This window comes from Nesoenas mayeri (genome assembly GCF_963082525.1).
Source record: "Nesoenas mayeri genome assembly, chromosome: 1".
Classification (NCBI taxonomy): Eukaryota; Metazoa; Chordata; class Aves; order Columbiformes; family Columbidae; genus Nesoenas; species Nesoenas mayeri.
The window spans coordinates 201,831,243-201,851,704 of NC_137541.1; the positions used below are offsets into that span (position 1 = coordinate 201,831,243).

At 42.6% G+C, this 20,462-nt stretch overlaps 1 protein-coding gene across 1 annotated transcript in view; it reads right to left on the minus strand.

Moving 5' to 3' along the window:
• Positions 1 to 3,444: 3,444 nt before the first annotated feature.
• Positions 3,445 to 20,462, minus strand: part of HEPHL1 (hephaestin like 1) — a gene marked incomplete at both ends in the record, with an annotated part of 33,454 nt that continues 16,436 nt past the window's right edge. Inside the window, 13 exons of the mRNA XM_080358621.1 lie at positions 3,445 to 3,644; positions 3,724 to 3,804; positions 4,212 to 4,371; positions 4,987 to 5,126; positions 5,835 to 6,057; positions 6,505 to 6,611; positions 10,127 to 10,267; positions 11,081 to 11,220; positions 12,813 to 13,026; positions 15,307 to 15,519; positions 16,736 to 16,886; positions 17,315 to 17,526; positions 20,277 to 20,408. Coding sequence (XP_080214747.1) covers positions 3,445 to 3,644; positions 3,724 to 3,804; positions 4,212 to 4,371; positions 4,987 to 5,126; positions 5,835 to 6,057; positions 6,505 to 6,611; positions 10,127 to 10,267; positions 11,081 to 11,220; positions 12,813 to 13,026; positions 15,307 to 15,519; positions 16,736 to 16,886; positions 17,315 to 17,526; positions 20,277 to 20,408 — 2,114 coding nt within the window. The remainder of the gene's footprint in view (positions 3,645 to 3,723; positions 3,805 to 4,211; positions 4,372 to 4,986; positions 5,127 to 5,834; positions 6,058 to 6,504; positions 6,612 to 10,126; positions 10,268 to 11,080; positions 11,221 to 12,812; positions 13,027 to 15,306; positions 15,520 to 16,735; positions 16,887 to 17,314; positions 17,527 to 20,276; positions 20,409 to 20,462) is intronic.

Below are 20,462 nucleotides of genomic sequence, written 5' to 3' on the forward strand. Positions count from 1 at the left end.
TGTGGCATTTCAATGTGTTTAGTCACCACTGCCACGTCTCAAGTCATCACAGAATCACAGAACAGTTTGGCTTGGAAGGGACCTCCAAAGGTCATGTAGTCCAAACCCCCTGCAATGAGCAGGGACATCTTCAACTTGCTTTTTGTGGGAGCTACTTTTTTGTGGGAGCCAGTGGGATGCATTCACCTTTAATAAGCATTAATTCATTTTCCCCTTCATATTTTTCCAGTTGCTTTCTGAATCTCTGTAGACTCGGAGCATCCTCAGCTCCCTCAGACCAGGAGTTACAGGTGACCATTCACACATGAAGAGCCACCTCCTGTTCTGTGCCTTGCACGTAGCACTCCCCTAGCTCATACCGCTTCAGCCAAAAGGGACAAATTGTTCCCTTCTCCACTAACTCTCCCTTTATTAAATCTCTATCTCTATCTGTTTTCAATTGTCCTTTCTATTTTTCCAAGCCCAAATCCAAGAAAATAACTCCTCATGTGGAAACTGTTATACAACACTGATTCCCTTTCTTTTTCTTTCTCTGCTGCTCTTGTGCTGCTATGTCCTCTCTGGGATGGGGCTTATCACCATGTAATAGTATTAAGCTGTTCTCTGATTTGCTCTGCTCTTAATTCCTACTGATTCCTAATATGCAGCTGCCTTTCTGCCTAATATAAAGCACCTGAGCTAATGTTCTCATTAAACTGTTACAAATAAGACCCTATTTCTGGTTTGCTTAGACAGTATGATGCACATAGGGCTAGGACTGCTTTTTTTTTTTCCGCAAGTGCTACTGCAAACATATCAGTAGTAAACTTTATATTTTTAACATTCATTTTTCATGTTACATGTACTTATGGTTGTCAGTCAACTTGGTCACCCTTTTTCACAGAATCACAGAATGTCAGGGATTGGAAGCGACCTCGAAAGCTCATCCAGTCCAATCCCCCTGCCGGAGCAGGAACACCCAGATGAGGTTACACAGGAAGGTGTCCAGGTGGGTTTTGAATGTCTCCAGAGAAGGAGGCTCCACAACCCCCTTGGGCAGCCTGTTCCAGTGTCTGTCACCCTCACTGAGAAGAACTTTCTTCTCAAATTTAAGTGGAACCTTCACACCACTTACAGAAAACAGTGACGTGCTCTTGCAACACCCCATGACTGACTTCCACTGTGAAATATGGCCAGGTATTTAGCCTCTGTGGACCCTTTCTCTCATTCCACGGTAATTTAATTTCTTTAAGAAGCTTTAACTAAGGACCTTCTCAAATGTCTTATGGAAATGCAAGCAGGATGTATCCATCCAGGTCTCTTATCTACATCTTGGGTCCTTCAAAACCTCGCTGAGGCACAATTTTCTTTAATAAATAAAATAAAATAAAATAAAATAAAATAAAATAAAATAAATTCTTCCATGACCTGTTTTGCCCCTTTGTCCACTTTTCTGCCTCTTTTTTTATTTTTCCTTTTTTTTTTTAATTATTATTTTTTTTAGAATTGTTTCTTTCAGCTTGTGTTGTGTGGGTGTCAGAGGTGCTTATTCTTCTGACAAGTTTTGAAAGGCTGATCTCGCATTTGTCACTTTTTTGAGGTCTTGGTGCTAGGACAGTTTCAGACCGCTACCCAAGTTTGTAATTGAGATTCTTCATACTCGAGTGCCTATGGTGCTCTCTGGAGAACACACCTGTCTGGTGACTTGTTCATTTTCTTCCTCTGTTAACTTTGTTGCTGGTCCTTCAGCACAGGTGGCAGGACATGGCTGGCTAAGGGCTGCTTGCACCAGGCAGCAATGTTAAATGCTTTACACTTTCTGAGATGCTCCACGCTCTGGCAGGCTGTGCTACCTGGATGAGCAGCAGTGACATCCTGAGGAGACTTTGTTCCTGTTTCACAGCCACTATCCAGCTGAGAAGTGTACCAGATGAAATGAACTGTTCTCCAAGGTTCATACAAATAACCAGATTTTTATTATCATTGTAATCACTTTGGCTGGATAGTTTCTAGGGTCAAAATACATTTATGATTCTGTTTCTAAAAGGTTAGATGCATTAGCTACTTGAAAAGGAAAGTACTAAATAATTTCCTTTACTAACAGTGTATGTGTAGGTGAAAGGCTTTAATTTTGTGTGTATACAGAAAGAAAATATTTTGCACAGAATGGGAGACCTCAATTTTAATGTTTACAAAACAGAGACATAAAATGGCTTAGAATATTTGTTTTTGTCAGCTCAAGGGGAAGATTTAGAGAAAGAATCTTGAAGTATTTATTGCTATGGTGTAAATCCTATTTGGGCTCAGTCCTGCAGATTTACCTCACTTGTGTGCTCTTAAATGGCTGGGGAAAACAAAGAATCAAGAAATAACTGAGAAACATCCAAGGAACTTCAATGTATTGGTTAACTGAACATCAATCCATGACACCATTAAACTACAATAAAAATGATGGGGAGTAAAGTTTCCTACAGTTGAACATATTTCAAAGTACAGAACTGGAAAAAAAAAAAATCAAAAACCCAGCAACCTGAATTTACGTTCAAAATCAATTTTGGATAAACAGTTTCACAGACTTTTTTGTTCTGGATTTCCTGTGCAAGAGCTGTAGCTGATGTGAGCACTGTCTAACTAAAAATGAGCTGTAAACATTCAAGTATCATTTAAAAATGGCCTGATTCTGCCTGTCTTCCTTGCAGAGTGCAGAGATCAGCCTCCTGATGGCTTTATTACAGGCAGGGCGTGAGCTGCTACCCAGTGCAAAGAAGAGGTACAGAATCAGGATCAAAACGAGCAGCAATCACAGAGCCAACTAATTTTCTCAGAGGCTGCTCAGGGCTAGATTTATAAAGGTATTAAAAAAAGCTGTTAGAAACTAACAGCAGGGGAACTGTGAACTCCATCAGGTGCTAAAGTATATTGCTAAGTCCCTAAATGCCTTTAAAAATCTGTCCACAGTGTAGTTTCCTCATTTAACAGGAAGGGGAAGGGGGAGGGTGGGGAAAGAGAATCGCTTAAATGTCAGTGAATTCATTGAGCCAGACTTTGGGAAACCATGGGGACTTCCACAGTGTCCTCTGCTCCTTCAGAAGCCAGCATGCATAAAACAGTCCCTGGTGGTACTTATTCCCTGGTGTGAGCCCCATGTTTCTGCACAGAGCGCATGGATGCCATGCTGCCCGCTCCTTACACCTGTGGATCCATCCTTTGCAGGCAGTGTGGACACCAAGAGATTGTGCTGCTCTGCTCGTCTGCCAAATTTCATCTTGGGCACAGCTCAGCTGAACTCCGGAGGGGTGGAAATGGTGATGGGTGGTGTGTGGCTCTTGGAGCTGAACAGCTCATGTTGACTCTTGTGAGCGCTGGCTATGGGGTAGGACTATCAGCTTATGTCTTGCTCCAGTTTTATTAGCAGCATGTCATGAAATCCAGCGCGGCTCTGTGAATGATGCTAAAAACGGGGATTTACAGGGAGTCTGCTAGAAGTGTGCTTTTGTCATGCAGAGCCGTGTAACGGATCCTGCTTCCTTGGCGGGTGACGAGGCAGAAGGTTAATACTGTTGACAGCAGAACAAGTCCAATGAAAAAAAAGACTGCGAGTATCAGGCTGGCTTCTCCAGGACTCAAAGCTTTGCCAAAAAAATTGCTTCCTTTGCTGTCATAATCTGTTAAAAGAGAAGTAGTTAATGAAAATTCTATGACTTAATCTGAAAAGTTTTAAATTACATTTGAGGATATGCTTACCATTTGTGGTGGTCCTATTTTTTGCAGTAGTTGTATTGTATGCCCCAGTTGTGGCTCCTCCTTCTGAAGGAGCTTCCCACTCTGTGAGGAGAGAAAGAAACAGTAGCTAAGTTGAAAACCTTAATAAACACTTTTTTTTTGGTCTTCTGGAAAAGTAGCCTTGATTTTATTCAATTCCTTCTACCTTGTTGATCTGAACAGAGATCAGCACAGCAGGTGACTAATGGTCCATAGGCTGTCACTGTCTCAGAGGTGCCCTTGTGAAACACCAACTGTTTTTAAGTTGCAGAGAACAGCAAAGATTACTGTCCTTGTCATGTCATAAGGGGTGCTTTTCCTGTCCCTAGATGATGCCAGCTGGCTGTGGTGGTAATTTATAGGTGCTTCCCACCAGCGTGCAGGGTGTACAGTTGACATTAGCTCTCTGCCTTCCATCCGACCTGCTGTGATACCACCTCCAAGTCCTAGACATGTTTCTGATACCTCACCTGATTTATTGATGGTGTAGGTCGTCTCCATGCCAGCATGGATGTGATCAGCTACGTGGCAGTGCAGAAGCCACGTTCCAGGGTTTTCTGCTACGAGTTCAACTGTTTGGAAGGTCCCAGGAAAAAGGTCGTACACATCTCCTCTGTGGTCCTTATCTGTCTGTGGCAAGGCAAAACCAGCATTGTAAGAGTCTTGCCTCAAAGAGCCCCCATGGACACTGAAATATTCCAGTCACACTTCCAGCTCCTCAAGGCAGATCTAATGCTTCCTGTTATGTGTTTCTAATATACCTCATCCAGGGAAACTGAGGTCTGTGGACACCCCTCATTTAATCAATTAGTTAATTAACAACAAGACACCCTTCCTGATGACTTCAAGTGCTCATTGAACACGGGCATTTCTTTGAAAGACAGATTTTTCAGATAGTCCTGCCAGTGCCAAGCTATCACAACATAAAACTATACTGTAAGCAGGCATAGCTCTGATTTTCTCCCTGTATCTTCCCTTATACCCATGGGTAAAAATATATTTTTACCTACCTAATCATGTCCTCTAATAGTGACATTTATTCATGTTTCCTAACAGGTTCAGAGCAGTAGAAGCTTTACAAAAATCTCATCCATTTTGTATTTTCTTCATATGCAAAACTCCCACTGGCCTCAGCACCAACCCAGGGCTCTGTGCCCAAGCTGCAAAACCAGGCTAGAACTCGGAATTTTTTACAAGAATTTCCCATTGCATGAGAAAGTTTTTATTTTGATTAATTTTACCAACCTTAAAGATGAAGGTCTGTGCATGGAAATGAACCGTATGTATATCCACTTCATTGCCCATTCCTATCAAATACCAGTTTGTCCTATCACCTTGATTCATCGTTAGGCCCAGGAGACTGTTATAAATCTTTCCATTGATTGCTGGAAAAATGACAAAACAGGATGGATTAATAACTGGCCATGGTATGGGTGATGATAACCTCCACTTCAGGCACCTTTTGCACTTTCCAGGGAGACCGGGTGCCCAGGCAGAGCGGGGACATACACAGTGTGGCCTGGGAAAGGGCTCCCCATAGTGACCGCTGCCATGGCAGGGACACAGTCACCTTTTTGTTTCAGTTTCCTAATCATCTAACTGCCCAGCAGCAACCATTTTTCTATCTTGAAAAGCATCAGGTAGATTTTTTTCTCCTGAACAAACAGGAGCTACATGGAAAAAGAGGGAGTAGAGTTGTTGCCTAAAACGGGTACCATCTGTAGAAAGAGAAGCTTGCTTTGCCAGGGCTGTTCCTGCCCCGTCCGGTCCATTCTGCCTGGCTCCTGGCTGGCTGCTACTACAGCCACAATCGTCAAATGTCATCCTTACACTACAAAACAAGCCCGCAAGGAACACAGCTTCCAAACGGCGAGAGAAGTCTGGAAGGGCAGCCTCTTCCATGAGTATAAGGTTAAACTGTCTTGTTAGAAAAATATCTTGGCTAGTCCTCAGGGAATCTTTTTATTTCCAGAGTTGCAGCTTGTGAGGTTGTCACATGGCTGGTAACTGCAGGCTAAGCCCAATGTCTTCCTAAAATGGCTGTGAAAAATAAACCTCTATCCTCTTGGCTGCTGCCACCGAGTCCTACATACCATGCTTGCTGTTGCCTTCTACAAAGTCCTTCGTGGAATTAAAATCATCAGGATCCTTATGAAGGTATGTTTCGATATTTTCTTTCAAATACCAGGATTCATTTTCATCGAACACCATAAACAGAAGGGTAAATTCACGGTCAATGTCTTTCCTTACTCCTCTTTCGTCTAGAACTCCTTTTCTGCAAACTACGAGAGGTCCAATCAGACCACTGTATGTATCCTGAAATAAAATAAATATATGCATTACAAATTTTCTGCTTCATTCTGTCATGAAATAGATACAGATCAACTACAGATTAAATAAAGGTGAAATTCCATTTTCCTGTCAGAAGAGAAAAAATCATGACTGTCTGATTATATATATCTTTCTCTACATGTTCTTATGTTAACATATTGAAGCAATGTTTAGCTTTCACCCAAAATCCCTTCAATTATTATTTAAGGAGGGAATTGCATTATTATGGTGTATCCCTGTGGATTTCAGTAGATTAAATTACCCAGACATGTGCAACTGTTATCAGAGACGACAAAGCATCCAACTCTGTAAATTTTTCCTCTAGCTTGTGGTTCTTGCATAAACAACAAGCAGGATCCTTTCAGAAACATTATGCAAGGCAGGATGCTTTATCCAAAGCAATGTAATCTTTAACAACCATTTCATGGTTACCTTCACAAAATTCGCTGTTGAATAATAAATCCAAGTGATACAATTTGGATCTGTTTTACCAGGGCCAGATCGTTCTGGGACGTTCCACCTGTACGTGTTTATTTCCCCTGAAACAGAGAGAACAGTTTTACCAAGAGCAGCTGGGTATTAGAGGCTTTGAACAGTATGTAACTGAGATCTGCTACCCTTCTCATCAAAAAATTATCTCTATCAAAAGCATCTGTGTAAGCATGCAGCAGTGGGATGTGGGCATGATTCTGCCTTTTAGAAGGTCAGTGAGGTTCCAGTGGTGTAAATGAAGGCAGATAGCTCCCACAAGAGGAGATCTGCAAATGTGGCATCCCCCAGAGGGAAGTTTGGAGATAAGACTTTTCATCTCTCTCCATGGGCAAAACTTGTAGCAGGTCAGTGATCTTGGGTACCAATGCTTAATGTCAGTTGAAGGTGTCAGGAGCCAAGCTTCAGAAAATATTTCTGGGATTTTATCAGTAGAAAAGGGAACACCGATGCGGCATTTGCCCCTGGGATTTTGCAGGTGGTGCTGCAGCAGCGTGGCAGCTCTGGGGCTGGAGAGATCTGGGTATGTACCAACCTGCTGCCTGGGAGCAACAAGGGAGTTGTCCCTCTCCCAGTTGAGCCTTCTCTCCTCAGCAGTTACTGGAGAACCCGTCTCTTCCCAAAAGCCATCACCTCTGCCATGTCTTCCCTGACACGAGACTCCCTGACCTTTGATTTGATTAAAAAAGCCAATCTGATGGGGAAATTATTAATTTGAGTGAGGATCAGTTCTCTTCACTGAATACAAACACACCTATATTCAGATGAACTGCCTGCACTGTGTGTCCCTGCTTTGTTGTGGTTTGTTTTGTTTTGTTTTGTTTTTTGCTGGTACTGCAGGGAAGTGTAGGAGACCAAGATGTTCCAACACCTCCACCTTTTAAGTGGTGGATAAACATTGAGTCAGGCAGTGTCTGGCCCAAAATTATTCCAGGGTGACAAAACCCAAGAACAGCTGTGGATCCATTGTGAGACAGGGGAAAACAAAGGAATCACAGAACTCTTGGCCATGGTCTTAGTACAGCTACAACTCAACAGCTGCCAACAGCTGTGGCTATAAGGGCAAAGGAGAGTTTTCAAACTTACATGGTTGTGAAGTGACTGAGCCTAGTTTTGTGTCACTGAGACACTGCTCACGGATCATGCAATACTGAGCTTTATTGTACAGCACTAGCTACAAGAAATGGTGATTCTCGGTTATTATACTATATGAAAAGAGTTTCATGTAGATGTTGCAATATCATTTAATCTTACAGGACAAGAACCTTCTGTTAATTATAACATGGGTTTGTGTACTTCAACAGAGATCGGAAAGGCTTTCAAGACACAGCATCACACTAACAGGACAGAAAACACAAACAATAAGGCCTTCAGTCTCAGAGGCATTCACGTCATGGAGACATACACCAGGGAAAAGTTTGTCATGGACCTGTATCCAATCTACATGTCATCACCTTTTTAGAAGGTGTGCTATGCAGAGAGAGCCCGGCCATGGTCCTTCATCACTTCCTTGCTTTTTACCTCTCACTTTGGGATGTTTGGAGGCTGTAGATGGAAAAATCTCTCTACTAAAAACCTGAGACACTTCAGGTGGCATCAAAGACCTATCTTTGAAGGGCAAATGAAACATAACCCCTGAAAAGACTGATAAACAAGAGGAAAATGGATGTTTTCTCCCTTCTTGCTACTGGGTAAATGGAGCAATGGAGAGGGAGGGGGCAAAACTGTGACAGGTGAGAGCTGTTTTGGCTTAGGCTGCTGTGGATCTGCTTTCTGCATCTCTTTACCATGCCACCCACAGCCTCTTGAGGAGCTGGCAGTACTCTCAGAAGCACAATTTAGCAGGACATAAATCTGTTTGATGACTGGTTCAGGATTTAGTAGAACTAGTTGGGCTCTGGGGAGCTTTGGGTGAGCAGTGCAGCCTGGCTTAGGAAGATTGCAAGGATTTTGAGATGAGGGTGGTGGGAACTGAAGAGTACAGGAATTATTCATGTTTTGAGGGACCTGTTTTCTGTATTAACTACTGTTTCCGAACTCCTAAGAAAAAGTCTGCCCTCAGATCTTGCTGAAGGGTCTTTTTCTTTGGCTTCCTGTTAAACACAGACACCTTTCCTTGCCTAACTCAACCCGAGCCTGCTCCCATGTGGACACAAGAGACATGACAGTGTTGTTTCCAGAGTTACACCTTAACTCTCGACAAAATAGCATTGACAATATCATGGACCAAATAACAAAATAAGGGAGTCATATAAATCATCTATATTAACCACAGGTGCATCAAACCCCAGCAAGGAAGACACTGGAGATGTGGCCATGGATCTGTATGTGGTTGTACTGTATTGATACAGCTTCCTATGGGAAAGAGATTTCAGCTTTCAGAGAGGTTTAGTACATCAGAATTTATTTTCATTTGGTTTCACACTTAAGCTCACAAATGACATGAAAAAATTTCATGGGTGATGGAAAGAAAAGGTGTGTACATTTTGAATTGACTATAATGCCTGGATTTGAGTTTGGCTTCCTACTAAAATATAAAACCCAAGATAAAGGCTGAGAGAGCTGGGGGTGTTCAGCCTGGAGAACAGAAGGCTCCGAGGAGACCTTGTTGTGGCCTTTCAGTACTTAAAAAGGGCCTATAAGAAAGATGGGGACAGACTTTTTAGTAGGGCCTGTTGTGATAGGAAAAGGGGTGATGGTTTTAAACTAAAAGAGGGGAGATTCAGGTTAGACATGAGAAAGAAATTTTTACACTGAGGGTGGTGAAACCCTGGCCCAGGTTTCCCAGAGAGGTGGTAGATGCCCCATCCCTGGAGACATCCCAGACCAGGCTGGATGGGGCTCTGAGCAACCTGATCTGGTTGAAGATGTCCCTGCTCATGGCAGGGAGTTGGACTAGATGAGCTTTGAAGGTCCCTTCCAACCCAAGCTATTCTATGATTCCATGATGATTCTATAAAAACTGAAGTACAAAAATTGTAACAGGTATTGTTCTATAAGAAAAAAAAAAAAATGATATGAGAATTATTTTCCAGTATTTTCCTCACTGGAAACTGAGGCATATTTGGTACACCTCCTCAAAGACTTTTAAATCACATGACAGTGATATTTTGCATGTTGTGCATCAGCTCTGAATGCAAATGCCAATTCTGTGCAGATTTAGAGGGAGGGAAAGTTAACATTGCCAACTGCAACTCTATCAATGAGTTTCTCTGTTTTTGAAACATCGTTGATGTGTCAGTCTGGAGCAAATGCAGTGCTGGCTTACACTTCTCTTGCCCTGATTATGGGCCTGCTTCTGCTTTTTTTGGATGTCATCCAGTGACGTTACATTCCTGTTTCTACCCTTGATAGGATCAAAGGTCCATTCTTTGCCCAAACATGCCTACTTGATCAAGAACCTATATGCATAGCAACACAGAATTGTGTCCGAATAAACACAAGGGTATTATTCCTGCAGATACATAGAGATACGCGTAAGCTTGAAAGAAGGATTAGAATCCATGTGCTAAAATGCTTTTATATATTTATAGCTCAAAGGAAAAAGAAGAAACGAGAGCCTTACCAGGGAGGGTAATTGGTGTCTCTGGTTGTTCTTCACAACCCACCTCTTCTATACCATGAGCACTTACTGAATAAGGCCTGCTGGCTTTGTTCTTAAATACGATCAGTACAGAGTCACCAACCTCGGCATGGAGTAACGGCCCTAAAATAAAAGACACCAATGACTAATGCTGCTGTTCTGAGTTTAACAAACTTTCAACAGCTTGGCCTAGGCCAGGAGCCAAGGTCTTTCTCAAAACCCTAAGGCTTTTCTATTCTTTCAGCAAAGCGATCAAAATTGGTTTGTTATCTCAGCTGATGAAAAGCTCTGTATACATAAATAATCTTTTCTCTTTTTGGTCAATGAGAAGAATTGTTCAATCTGGAGACAAGTTTTTGGACAGCTTGTTTTTAAGGAAAATTCATGTGAATGGTTTTTGTGTCTTTCAAGAGTTTACTTCTTTTGCTGGCAACAGTTTTTGGTTTTGTTTTTTCCTTTTGTACTGCAAAAAAAGAAAATGTAAAATATATTCCTAGGGATTGTGGACTACTTTATGACCAGTTGTTGCCCACTTCTCACCCCATTAAAAACATGAGTTGATCATTATTTTATGGCACGCATAAAGTTTTGTCTTGCCCAATTTCAGATACAAATCCAGCCTCTTAATATTGACTTAATCTACCTACAAGAGTGTCCCCCACTTTACATATTCTCATGTTAATGTGAAACCTAGAATCACCATTTCGGCATCCTCTCTGTTACTAGTCCTTAGAAAATGCCTTACTTAAGTTTGAGAATGAATTCCCTAATTTGGGAAGCATCTTTACGCTCAGCAATTTTAGAAAACAGGTGTAAAATCACTGCTAATCAGTGTTCTTTGTCTTCCATGTTAACAAAGCTGGAAAACTGTGTTGCTTTTGGAAAGCAACCCTTCCATTCATGAGACTCAGCCTGTGAGCTGTGAGAGCTACTTGCCCAGGATTTCCAAGTGTTCTTCCTCCTCTGACCTCACTTTGCGCTGTGTGAAATTGCCATTTGTGTACTCCCTATAAACCACCTTCTTGTACTTTGAACCAATCAGGTCTTCTGCTTGGCTTAGGAAAACATGCCCATAACTGCAAAAGAAAAAAGAAAAAAATCAAAAGAACTAAACCTTACACATCTAAAGGCTAGAACTGTTGTGTTATTCACAACAGATATGATAAGAATAAACAGCTCGGTCCAGTGTATTGATTGATGTGAAGCCATGGGTGCTGCAAGAGAGTTTAAACAGTAAATAATAACAGTGATAATCCTCACTAAATGTACACTCTCTTTAAGCAGGTAAATCTCAAGATATGTTGCACTCACCACAAACTTTTGGGAACACAAATCCTTCACCAGAGCTGTCAGAGATAAATTCAAGCTAAGAGTGGGTTTGGCCACTTCAGCTGCATCCTCTGCGCCCAAGAGGATATAAAAGATACTGCCTGTCCCTGCAAACCTGAATCCTCTTATCACGATGGCTGCTTTCACTATCTTGGCTGTCACCCACAGAGGATGACAACTGAAGCCTAACCATTTCAAAAGCAAAAGCCATCATCTGAGATAAGAGTGGGGTGCTTTACCCTGCCCCCCTGCTGCTGTGTAGGGCTGGATGCTCTCCCAGCATGAAGATAAAGTGAGAAATGTATTATATTTTCCCTTCTACATCCGGCAGAGGATGCTTTCTGTGTGCCTTCCAGGTTTCTGCAGTCTCCCACAGTTCGTGGCAGCTCCTGTGAGTTCCCGGAGGGCTGGCTCACCAGCAGAGGACACTCACCACCAGCTGTGGAGGAGAGCATCCACCCTCTTCTGAGAGCAGCTCTGTCTCCTGGCAGCTCATCTCCAAGGTGCCCTTGGCAGGGGTGTTGTGAGGCTGGCTCACAACATACTAAACCATAGCAAAATAGTCAGCAAGAGTGCTGATTATTGTAGTAATATACCGTGTGTGCAATAGCTGCTTTTGACAACACTGGAGTTAACATTTTCTTCAAACAAGCTTCATCACCTGTGACTCTTTATGTATGTTTTCTAACAACTTCGCCGTGCTCTTCCTCTTTAGAGGATGCAGTTCCCCAGACACTTTTCTAAGGTTTATTTTTTAAATATGTTCCTTGTACCTTTTTGGTTTCACCAAAGTGCTCTCAGAGACCTCCCTGTGCAATATGATCTGGAACATGTATTTTCTGCATGCGCTTTTTATTCCTTAGCACAGTGCAGTGCAGACGTGATTCACTTGTGGCTGTTACTGCCTTCTGGCTTTACCAGGGGAGCTGGTAAAGTGGGCTTAGCGCCTCCCTGACGTGTCTGCAGTGCTTGCAGGGGTTCACGTCTGGGACATGGGTCTCTTCTCTATGAAAACCAGTGAGTGTGGAGAGTGGGGAAGGGAGAGGAGGGGACTTGGGGGCATCATTGTAGGGTTGAGCTAGGCCTGGGACACACACATGGATTTAGGAACTAGGAAGCCTTCTTGGGTTCAACAGCAATACAAAACACTCTGAGACGACAACATTTGAAAATGTTCCCTGTGAACTAGTTTAGTCTGAGGTTGTCACTTTATAAACATGCTTGCTTTTTTTGAGTGCCTCCTAAAAAGTGCAAGGCTGGCTTCATGAAAGGATGCTTCAAATGTCCCTCTCCACTGTAAGTGTGCCCCATACCCAGAAACATTTTTTACTTTGGGTACCTTTCCTCATTGCTGCTGACATTGTAAATGTTCGGTGCTGAGCTCTTATTTGAGGCATAGTCCCACTCCACCTCCTCCGCAGCAATGTAGTAGAGCCTCATGGCTCCATGCTGCTGCTGGGCTCGGGTGGTATTACGGCAGCTGCTGACCTCGTAGAGATGTTTCATCCCACCAACAAAGTGATCAAAAGTCCTGCAGACCACTTTGAATGTACCTGGAAAGGAGAGCAATGAGATTTACGCAATTTAAAAATACTCTAAAATGCAGCTTACCAAATTAGGTCCTGTGCCTTGCACATCTCTGAGCTGTCCTGAAACAAACCCAGTCCATGATGTTTCATGGAAAGCCAATCAAGGGGATGCTTTTATCATACAGAGCCCACTGGCTTTGAAAAATTAAGGAGACTGGATGAGAAACTAGTTGATAAAATGGATATGCACCAATTATATCCTTCAGACACCACATGGTCTATGGTCTCAAGGCATAAGAGGATGTGGACTCAGGCTGACATTCACACACTCAAGAGTAAACATGCACATAAAATACTGCAGAGTCGTGGCCTGTAATTCCTACATTACAACAGGTTCTTCAACTAGAAGCGAAATGTGAATGCAGTCACAAATGGATATCTGTAAGTCAGCAAGTAACACTTGCTCACTTCCTTACTCCATAGGAAACACTAGCCTGTTTCATATTTGCTAAAAAATTTCCATCAATTACTTCTAACTGTTTGAGTTAATGTGTACATTAACTACAAGGGAGCTCTGAAAAGCAACTGATTTTAGATGCCTGGCAGCAGGAGCAAGCTTGCCAGGAAGCCTTCACCAGTGCTGCCCACACTGTGGACATGCCCATAGAGAGCACAAGAAGACGTAGGAGGGATGTGCATTGCCAACACTGACAATGACACAGAGAAACAGCGTGTGTGTTTCAGAAATGCTGTTTCCTTGTCCCTGAGCATGGAGCTGCTGTGCCGGCCTTGGGTGCATGAGTTTCTCCACGGAGCACCTGCAGCTGCCCGGTGTAATCAGGCTAATGGAGGCCTCTTAGCAAGCTTGCAATACAGACCCATTATACAAGAATGTCTCTAACAAACAGGAAAATGCAGCTTACAACCCTTAGTTTATATGCAACTATATGGTATAAAACTGATTGAGTTAAACTGCAACTTTCTGACCCTTTGCTCTACCTCCATGAAAGGCCAAACCACCATGGGCCATTTTTTTGGTAGCTCTGATGCTCAAAGGCTACAATGACAGTGGGAGCATCTTTTGGCCTGTCCATGGGCAGATTTTAACATTTGTAATCTCCTTCCCATTTACTCAAGCAGAAGCTGACAACAACGTAGTCCTATGTAGCTCCACCTGCTAAAACTCTTGGAAGAAGGAAAGCACTCTCACAGCTACTTTGTATGTGAGTCAGAGGTGGAACCAAAATTAGAAGCACAGCTCTGTCCAGACTGGATCTCAGTTCATTCCTTGCGCTTCTAGGGCAAAATTGATGAAAGAGATAAAGTAACATGCAGTTAAAGAAAATAACAGGTGTTGATGGTTGAAAAGATCTAATCATTCATTCAGTTCTCATTATTGCCGGTAGAGGGTTAGCTGGCAAAAAATAGTATCTCCTGGAATACATTGTTTGGTGTGAGTCCTGCAGTGCAGCTTCATGACAAATGGTAGAAATGGATGGGATATACTTAAGAAAAGAATCTGCTGTCTTACAGACACCACCACCAGAGGTCTAACCCTGGTTTAATGCACACACACAAGGCCAACAGATACTTCTGTCAGATGCTCTGGCCAAGGATGGCCATTGGCATAACCCTGAACAACTCTGATGACTCCAGTGACTTAAACAGAGTTGCACCAATGTAAAGAAAAGTCACGTTGCACTCTTCGACATGAAGCTTGTTTGAAGAGCTTCCACCAAAGAGTTTGCCCCCTGTAAGTCTCAAGAATGTATCATTGGATCACACATGAGAATTAAATGTATCTCAAGGGGGACAAGGACATGAGTTGGACTCAATGATCCTTGTGGGTCCCTTCCAACTCAGGACATACGATTCTGTGATTCTATCTTTAATGTATGCACTTCTGAAGAAACTTCTGAAGACTAACTATTATTGAATAATTATTATTGAAGTCCTAAAATACATTAAATAATGCTGACTGTCTACACAGTAGTTAATTCTATCTTCACTAAAAAATTATGTTTTGAGAGTTTTAGAAATTCTGTGACCTTCCTGTTAGCTGTCTGCCTGATGCTCTGCCTATCCCAAGGTCACCAAAGCCCCTGCTCTTTGGTGCACATACACATTTAATTTACAGCATCTTCCCAAAAAAGTACACCAGCCTGAATTCTCAGCTATGCCAGGTCCCAAATGGTCTCCATGCTTTCAGCCTCCCTTGCGCAGAGCAGAGCATCTCACCGACTGTTATTTTGGCTGCCTGGTTTCTGCACATCCCACACCACCAAGATAAGCTCATGAACGTACCCACGCGGTCTGGCTGCATCAGCGCTGTACCCGATAAATGAGGAAACAAGGCCAGCCCATCCCTCGTCGTCCCTCTCAGGTCGATGGTGTTTCCTTGGAAATGGACCCCGTGCATGTCGTAGTGGCTGCCCAGCCCGATGAGGTGCCAGGACACCTTGTCATCCTTGCACATGGCCAGGCCTGGCAGGTTACCAAACAAGTAGCCATTGACAGCTGGAAGAGAAGGAAAGAACCCGGTTGGCAGCAGGTCAATGGAAACTCATCACAGAGCCTCCTACCACCTCCCCAGCAAGAAAATCACAACTCAGCAAGTTGTGGCATTAATTAAAGGAGCATTTTATGAAGCAAAGGTAGTGCTGGATGATACCAAATTGATGCCTAAATGCTATTCCTATAAACTCTGATCTTCTACCTTTCTTTTTAGCCTGTAAATTCTTGTAATAGCCTTCTGCAGTGATATAACACTTCTCCTCCAAGCTTTTCAGGGTGCCTCACAGACACCAGGTAAGTGTTTAAATTAGGTACCTCCTTTCGGCCTGAAGAATGTATAACCAGCTCATTGAGGCCATGGAGTCAGCCATAAAGAGTCCAAGTTATACATTCAGTTCTGATGGAACCTTTTTATGTGATTTTAACCACTTTTACTTCCAAAATGTATCTCTTTCTTCCTCAAGGGTGTTATGAAGCTAAACTCCCTAATCCTCAAATGGTCTCTGTGATCACTGGGTGAAAGATATTATGGCAGAATAAAACTATACTATGAGATACCACCTCATAATGGAAGAATAAAATAGATAGATCCAGAAAGTCCTGAGGTTCTCTTAACAATATATATTCTCAATGCTCTTCGGAAACCTAAAGCAAAGAGAGGTTATGTGATTTGCTCAAGTCTGTCATGTCAGAAATAACTTGGAGGACAAGTCAGAGAGACGGGTATCTGAAGTCAGATACTTACACCCTGAAGTGATGTTTTAAAATATTATGGGCCATTCCTCTAGTCTTTGCCTCTCCTCTGCCAGAGGCAGTCATTGCCCAAGTGGGAGCTGGCAGAGAAGGGCAGGTTGACCTTCATTGCCAAGGCCAACAGTGAAACTTAAATCACAAGCGACCATTGGCAGTTGGTGTCTGATGCTGGCATTAAGCCCTTTTATACACCCAAGAGTTGTATCTAAAAGCTACATGCTGGTCAGTGTCTCCAGGTGTAATTGTTAGGTAGATGCATTCATTGCTAATGTGACTAAGGTTTCAAAATGCATTCCAAGAGAATCAGGAGGCAGCCATAAGCTGACTGACAGCCTTCCACCTCACCCTCCCGCGCACTGCTGTCGGCTCTGAAGGATGATAAAATCTACCAGCTCCTCTTTCTAATATCATTAGAAGACCTAATATCATATAAAGACCTCATGTTCAGATATTGGATATTTCATACCATGCATTTTGTTGGATTCCTTGAAATCTGCATCATTTTCATCTACTTTTGAAGGGTCTCCAGTAAACGCTTCGATATTCTTGTTCAAATACCAGCTGTCATTCTCATCGAAGATTGAAAAGAGGAGGTAAAATTCTCTGTCTATTCCTTTCTGTAGCCAAGAAGAAAGCCAAGACATGAAGAAAAAGTCTGTGCAGAATTACCAAAGCATTTTTATTTTTTTTTTTTAAACAAAGCTTTATTTCCCCCCAAAATTGTAGCCATCTCCTTAGTATGTTCTACTAGAGGCAGGGATTAGCACACTTCCATCAGCCAGAAGGGTAAAGAAAGTGTCAATTACTTATTTAGGATAGTTAGATGCATTCATTGTTAATAAGTGCATGAAAAAGATGGAAAACCTAAGGCTGAGCCAGAAAACTGGGGAATGACAGTATCATCTTCCTAACCATCCCCCTAGGTCAGGTTTTGCCCTGAGAAATGACTTTTTTAAATCTCTTAACTGGGTGAACTGGCCAATGTAGGAACCCCCCCAGTGCACCATCGTGTTGCCAGGGACAGGCGGATGTTCACGTTGGGCACCTGTGTCCCGTCGTGGTTCAGTGTGTTCTTCCGACAGACCAGTAAAGGCCCCACGAGGCCGGAGTTGGTGTCCTTAACAGCATCGGTGGCCGAGTAGTACAGATAGGTCAAGCATGGGGGGTCAACCTCTGACGGACCTCCATTTTCAGGCACCCTCCATTTGTATGTGAAGGTTTCACCTGGCTTAACGTGGGCTCCTGGCTTCAGATAGCCTGCAGAGAGAAAAATGAGGAGCATCAAGGTTATGGGAAGGTTTTGTCTGCTTGAACATAAGCATTAGCTGGGAGTCAGACATAGCTGCTGATTTCTGTGGACTACCTCCCCTCCTTGCAGCCACAGCCTGAAAACTATCCCATAGTAGGGGTACTTATGCCATGGGGACATCTAACCAGAGTCTTGTGCCATGGGGACAACCAAACCTGTTCCCTGCAGAACAAGTTTAGCTGCTTCACCCAGACACCTTCCAACATTATCTGGATTATCTGGATTCAATCAGACAAGTCACGCATCCCAAACCCATCCTTGGGTTTAAATGGCTTCCACTAATCTTTTTGGCTTACCTGCCCTATCATGAGATTCATCTGTGGTATGAACACAGACTCCAGCTTTTCATTAAGCACCAACAAAGCAATTACATCAGTGAGTGGAGCTGCAGCCATGGCTGTTTAGAAATTTGAATCAAATTTCATCCTGGTAATTGTTTCTTTCTGATTTTGTAGCAATGCACAGGAACCTCTGCCAGAGTGTCTGGAAGAAGCTATTTTAAAAATATTTGGGCCATTGTCTGCTGCTTTGCACAGAGTGGATTTAGAACCACTCATGTAATTCAACCACTGTAAAAGAGTGTTGCTATCCACTCAGAGAGGACTTACAAAATGGGCTTGAAAGGAAAGTTGGGAAAAGGAGTCAGCCCTCTACCTTTTGTAGTAAAAACAACACGTGTTAAGTAAACTTTTTGGTCTTTGCTAGGAGGAATATCAAACCAGAAATTTGGTTTAACGCTTAGGCACCCATTGACTGGATTTTCTCAGCACAGTCAGGTGTGTTTGACAGCAGCAGATTGCACTGATCTGATACTCCTCTCTAATACTCCAAGAGAATCCTCTCGGAAACTTAGACATGAGTGAAAAATATCAGTATTACATTTAAACATACTACTTGTCACAAACCGCAATATAAAGTAGAGTACTCCTGCTACATTATGTGATGCCACTGGATTCATCCTGCAACAGTTCTCAGTAAGGAGAAGAATACTGATTTGGAGTTAAAAACCCTCTGAGACTGGACAAGTGGTAAATGCAGCGTGGAAGAATATTTCCTAAGAGCACAACTTAAAAAATGTCTTTAGACATCTGTAGACATCTCTAGATATATTTTTGTACAGTGTTCGCACATGAACAAGCTGCACTCAGTGCACATCCTTTGAAAAATCATGGTCGTCCAGTGTAAACCTACAGCCCCTGTAGGGCCTCTCCATGTATACACTTGTAGATAGATACTATAGAAATTCAAGACACAAGGGTCACAAGGAGAAAAGAAGGACCAGAAAGTTCATTGATGGATCTGGAGTCAAGTTCCTCTCCAAAGATCCAGAAGTGTGCAGCTCACACTGCTGCTGAATTGTAGAATTTAGTTTGATTTTACTCTACACAAAAGGATGCAATGCTGATGGGCACTATTACTGGGGAGTGTTAAATGAAAGCACAACAGGACTGCGAGCAGAGGGAAGCTGCACTTCCACCAGGGAACTACATCTGACATGGGTGGCACAGGGATGTGTGCAGATAACTTTAAGGCTGAACTCAAGCCAGTTGTTTTGTGATGCATCAGGGCTTGCTGGTAAATTGGTTGTGTTGCAAGGTCAGCAGCTAGAGGGAACAGAACTTATTAAAGCCTTTTGTATTGATTTTATTGTATGATGTTATGAGTTTTACGTGTTGATTTAATTATCTTAGCATAGTTCTCAGAAGAGGGATTATGTCATGTGAGTTTCTTTCTGATGTGTTGTTGTGGAAACAAAGCAATTTAGACAAGAAGAAACCTACCTTTCTTTTTGGTGCTGCAAATGCAGCAAAAGCTTTTTGAGAGACCACAATATTACCTCTGTAGATGCTATGGATGAGATTCAGACCATCTTACTTCAGTCCTCTAAAGTTTAGTCTCTAACCCAAATCTAGGCTCCTCTGTAGTTGAAAGAGGTACAAAGACATCTCCAAAGAGTGACCTACTCTTTGCTAAAATAGGTGTTCAAAGTAAATGGGATTTCTCACCGCTGAAGAGGTTGTTTCTTGTCACTGACTGAAAAAGGCACCTACCAATTAAACGTGACATTTAACATTTAACAGTTAAACTTAGATGTTAAAGGTCCTGTCCTTGCACAAAATGAGAGGTAGCCTTTGGTAAATGTCCCATTTCAGCATTTACATATTTATAAGAATTAATAAGGATTATGACTGCTTCCTATTCCAGGTCAATCAGATAAAAGATGTTTTTGACACTGACTATCCTGGCAGTAAAGCAAGAGCAATGCCCGACGTGGATTAGAGAGTCAGTGATGAAGCCACCCATACTACATGGACAGCTATATCCAAAAATTCAGCAGAGGCACCATACCACATCAAAACTTCATCATTCTGGAGCATGTCTAGAGGAGGTCCAGTGACTGCAGTTGAGTGATATTAGATCAGAATGAACATAAACTGTACTGGGCTTGTGACTTTCGCTCAACATGGATCTCATGTACTTTTAGATGCTTTGTCTGGCACATATCCGAGGGGAAGAACCAGCACATTGGCAGATTGGGGAGACTCACAGGCTGTGACATATGGGGTAAATACAAACTAATCAAATCATCCCTCTTGTGCCTTAGCATCCACAAAAAACTTAAACCTGCAGAGCAACAGGACATCTTTAGACTCAGGTATTACAGATGCGATGATACAGCAGTACCGTCAAAACTTACCATCTAGGTAGGGAGCACCTTCTGATAGCTTGCTGAAACTCACACCATGGGCCATAATGCTGTAGCTCCTTTTGGCTTTGTTGGCAAAAGTAACTAGCACTGTATCTCCCACTTCAGCTTTTATAACAGGGCCTTAAAAAAAGAGGAAAGGTGTAAGAGGAACTGCCCTCTGACATATTTCCATCT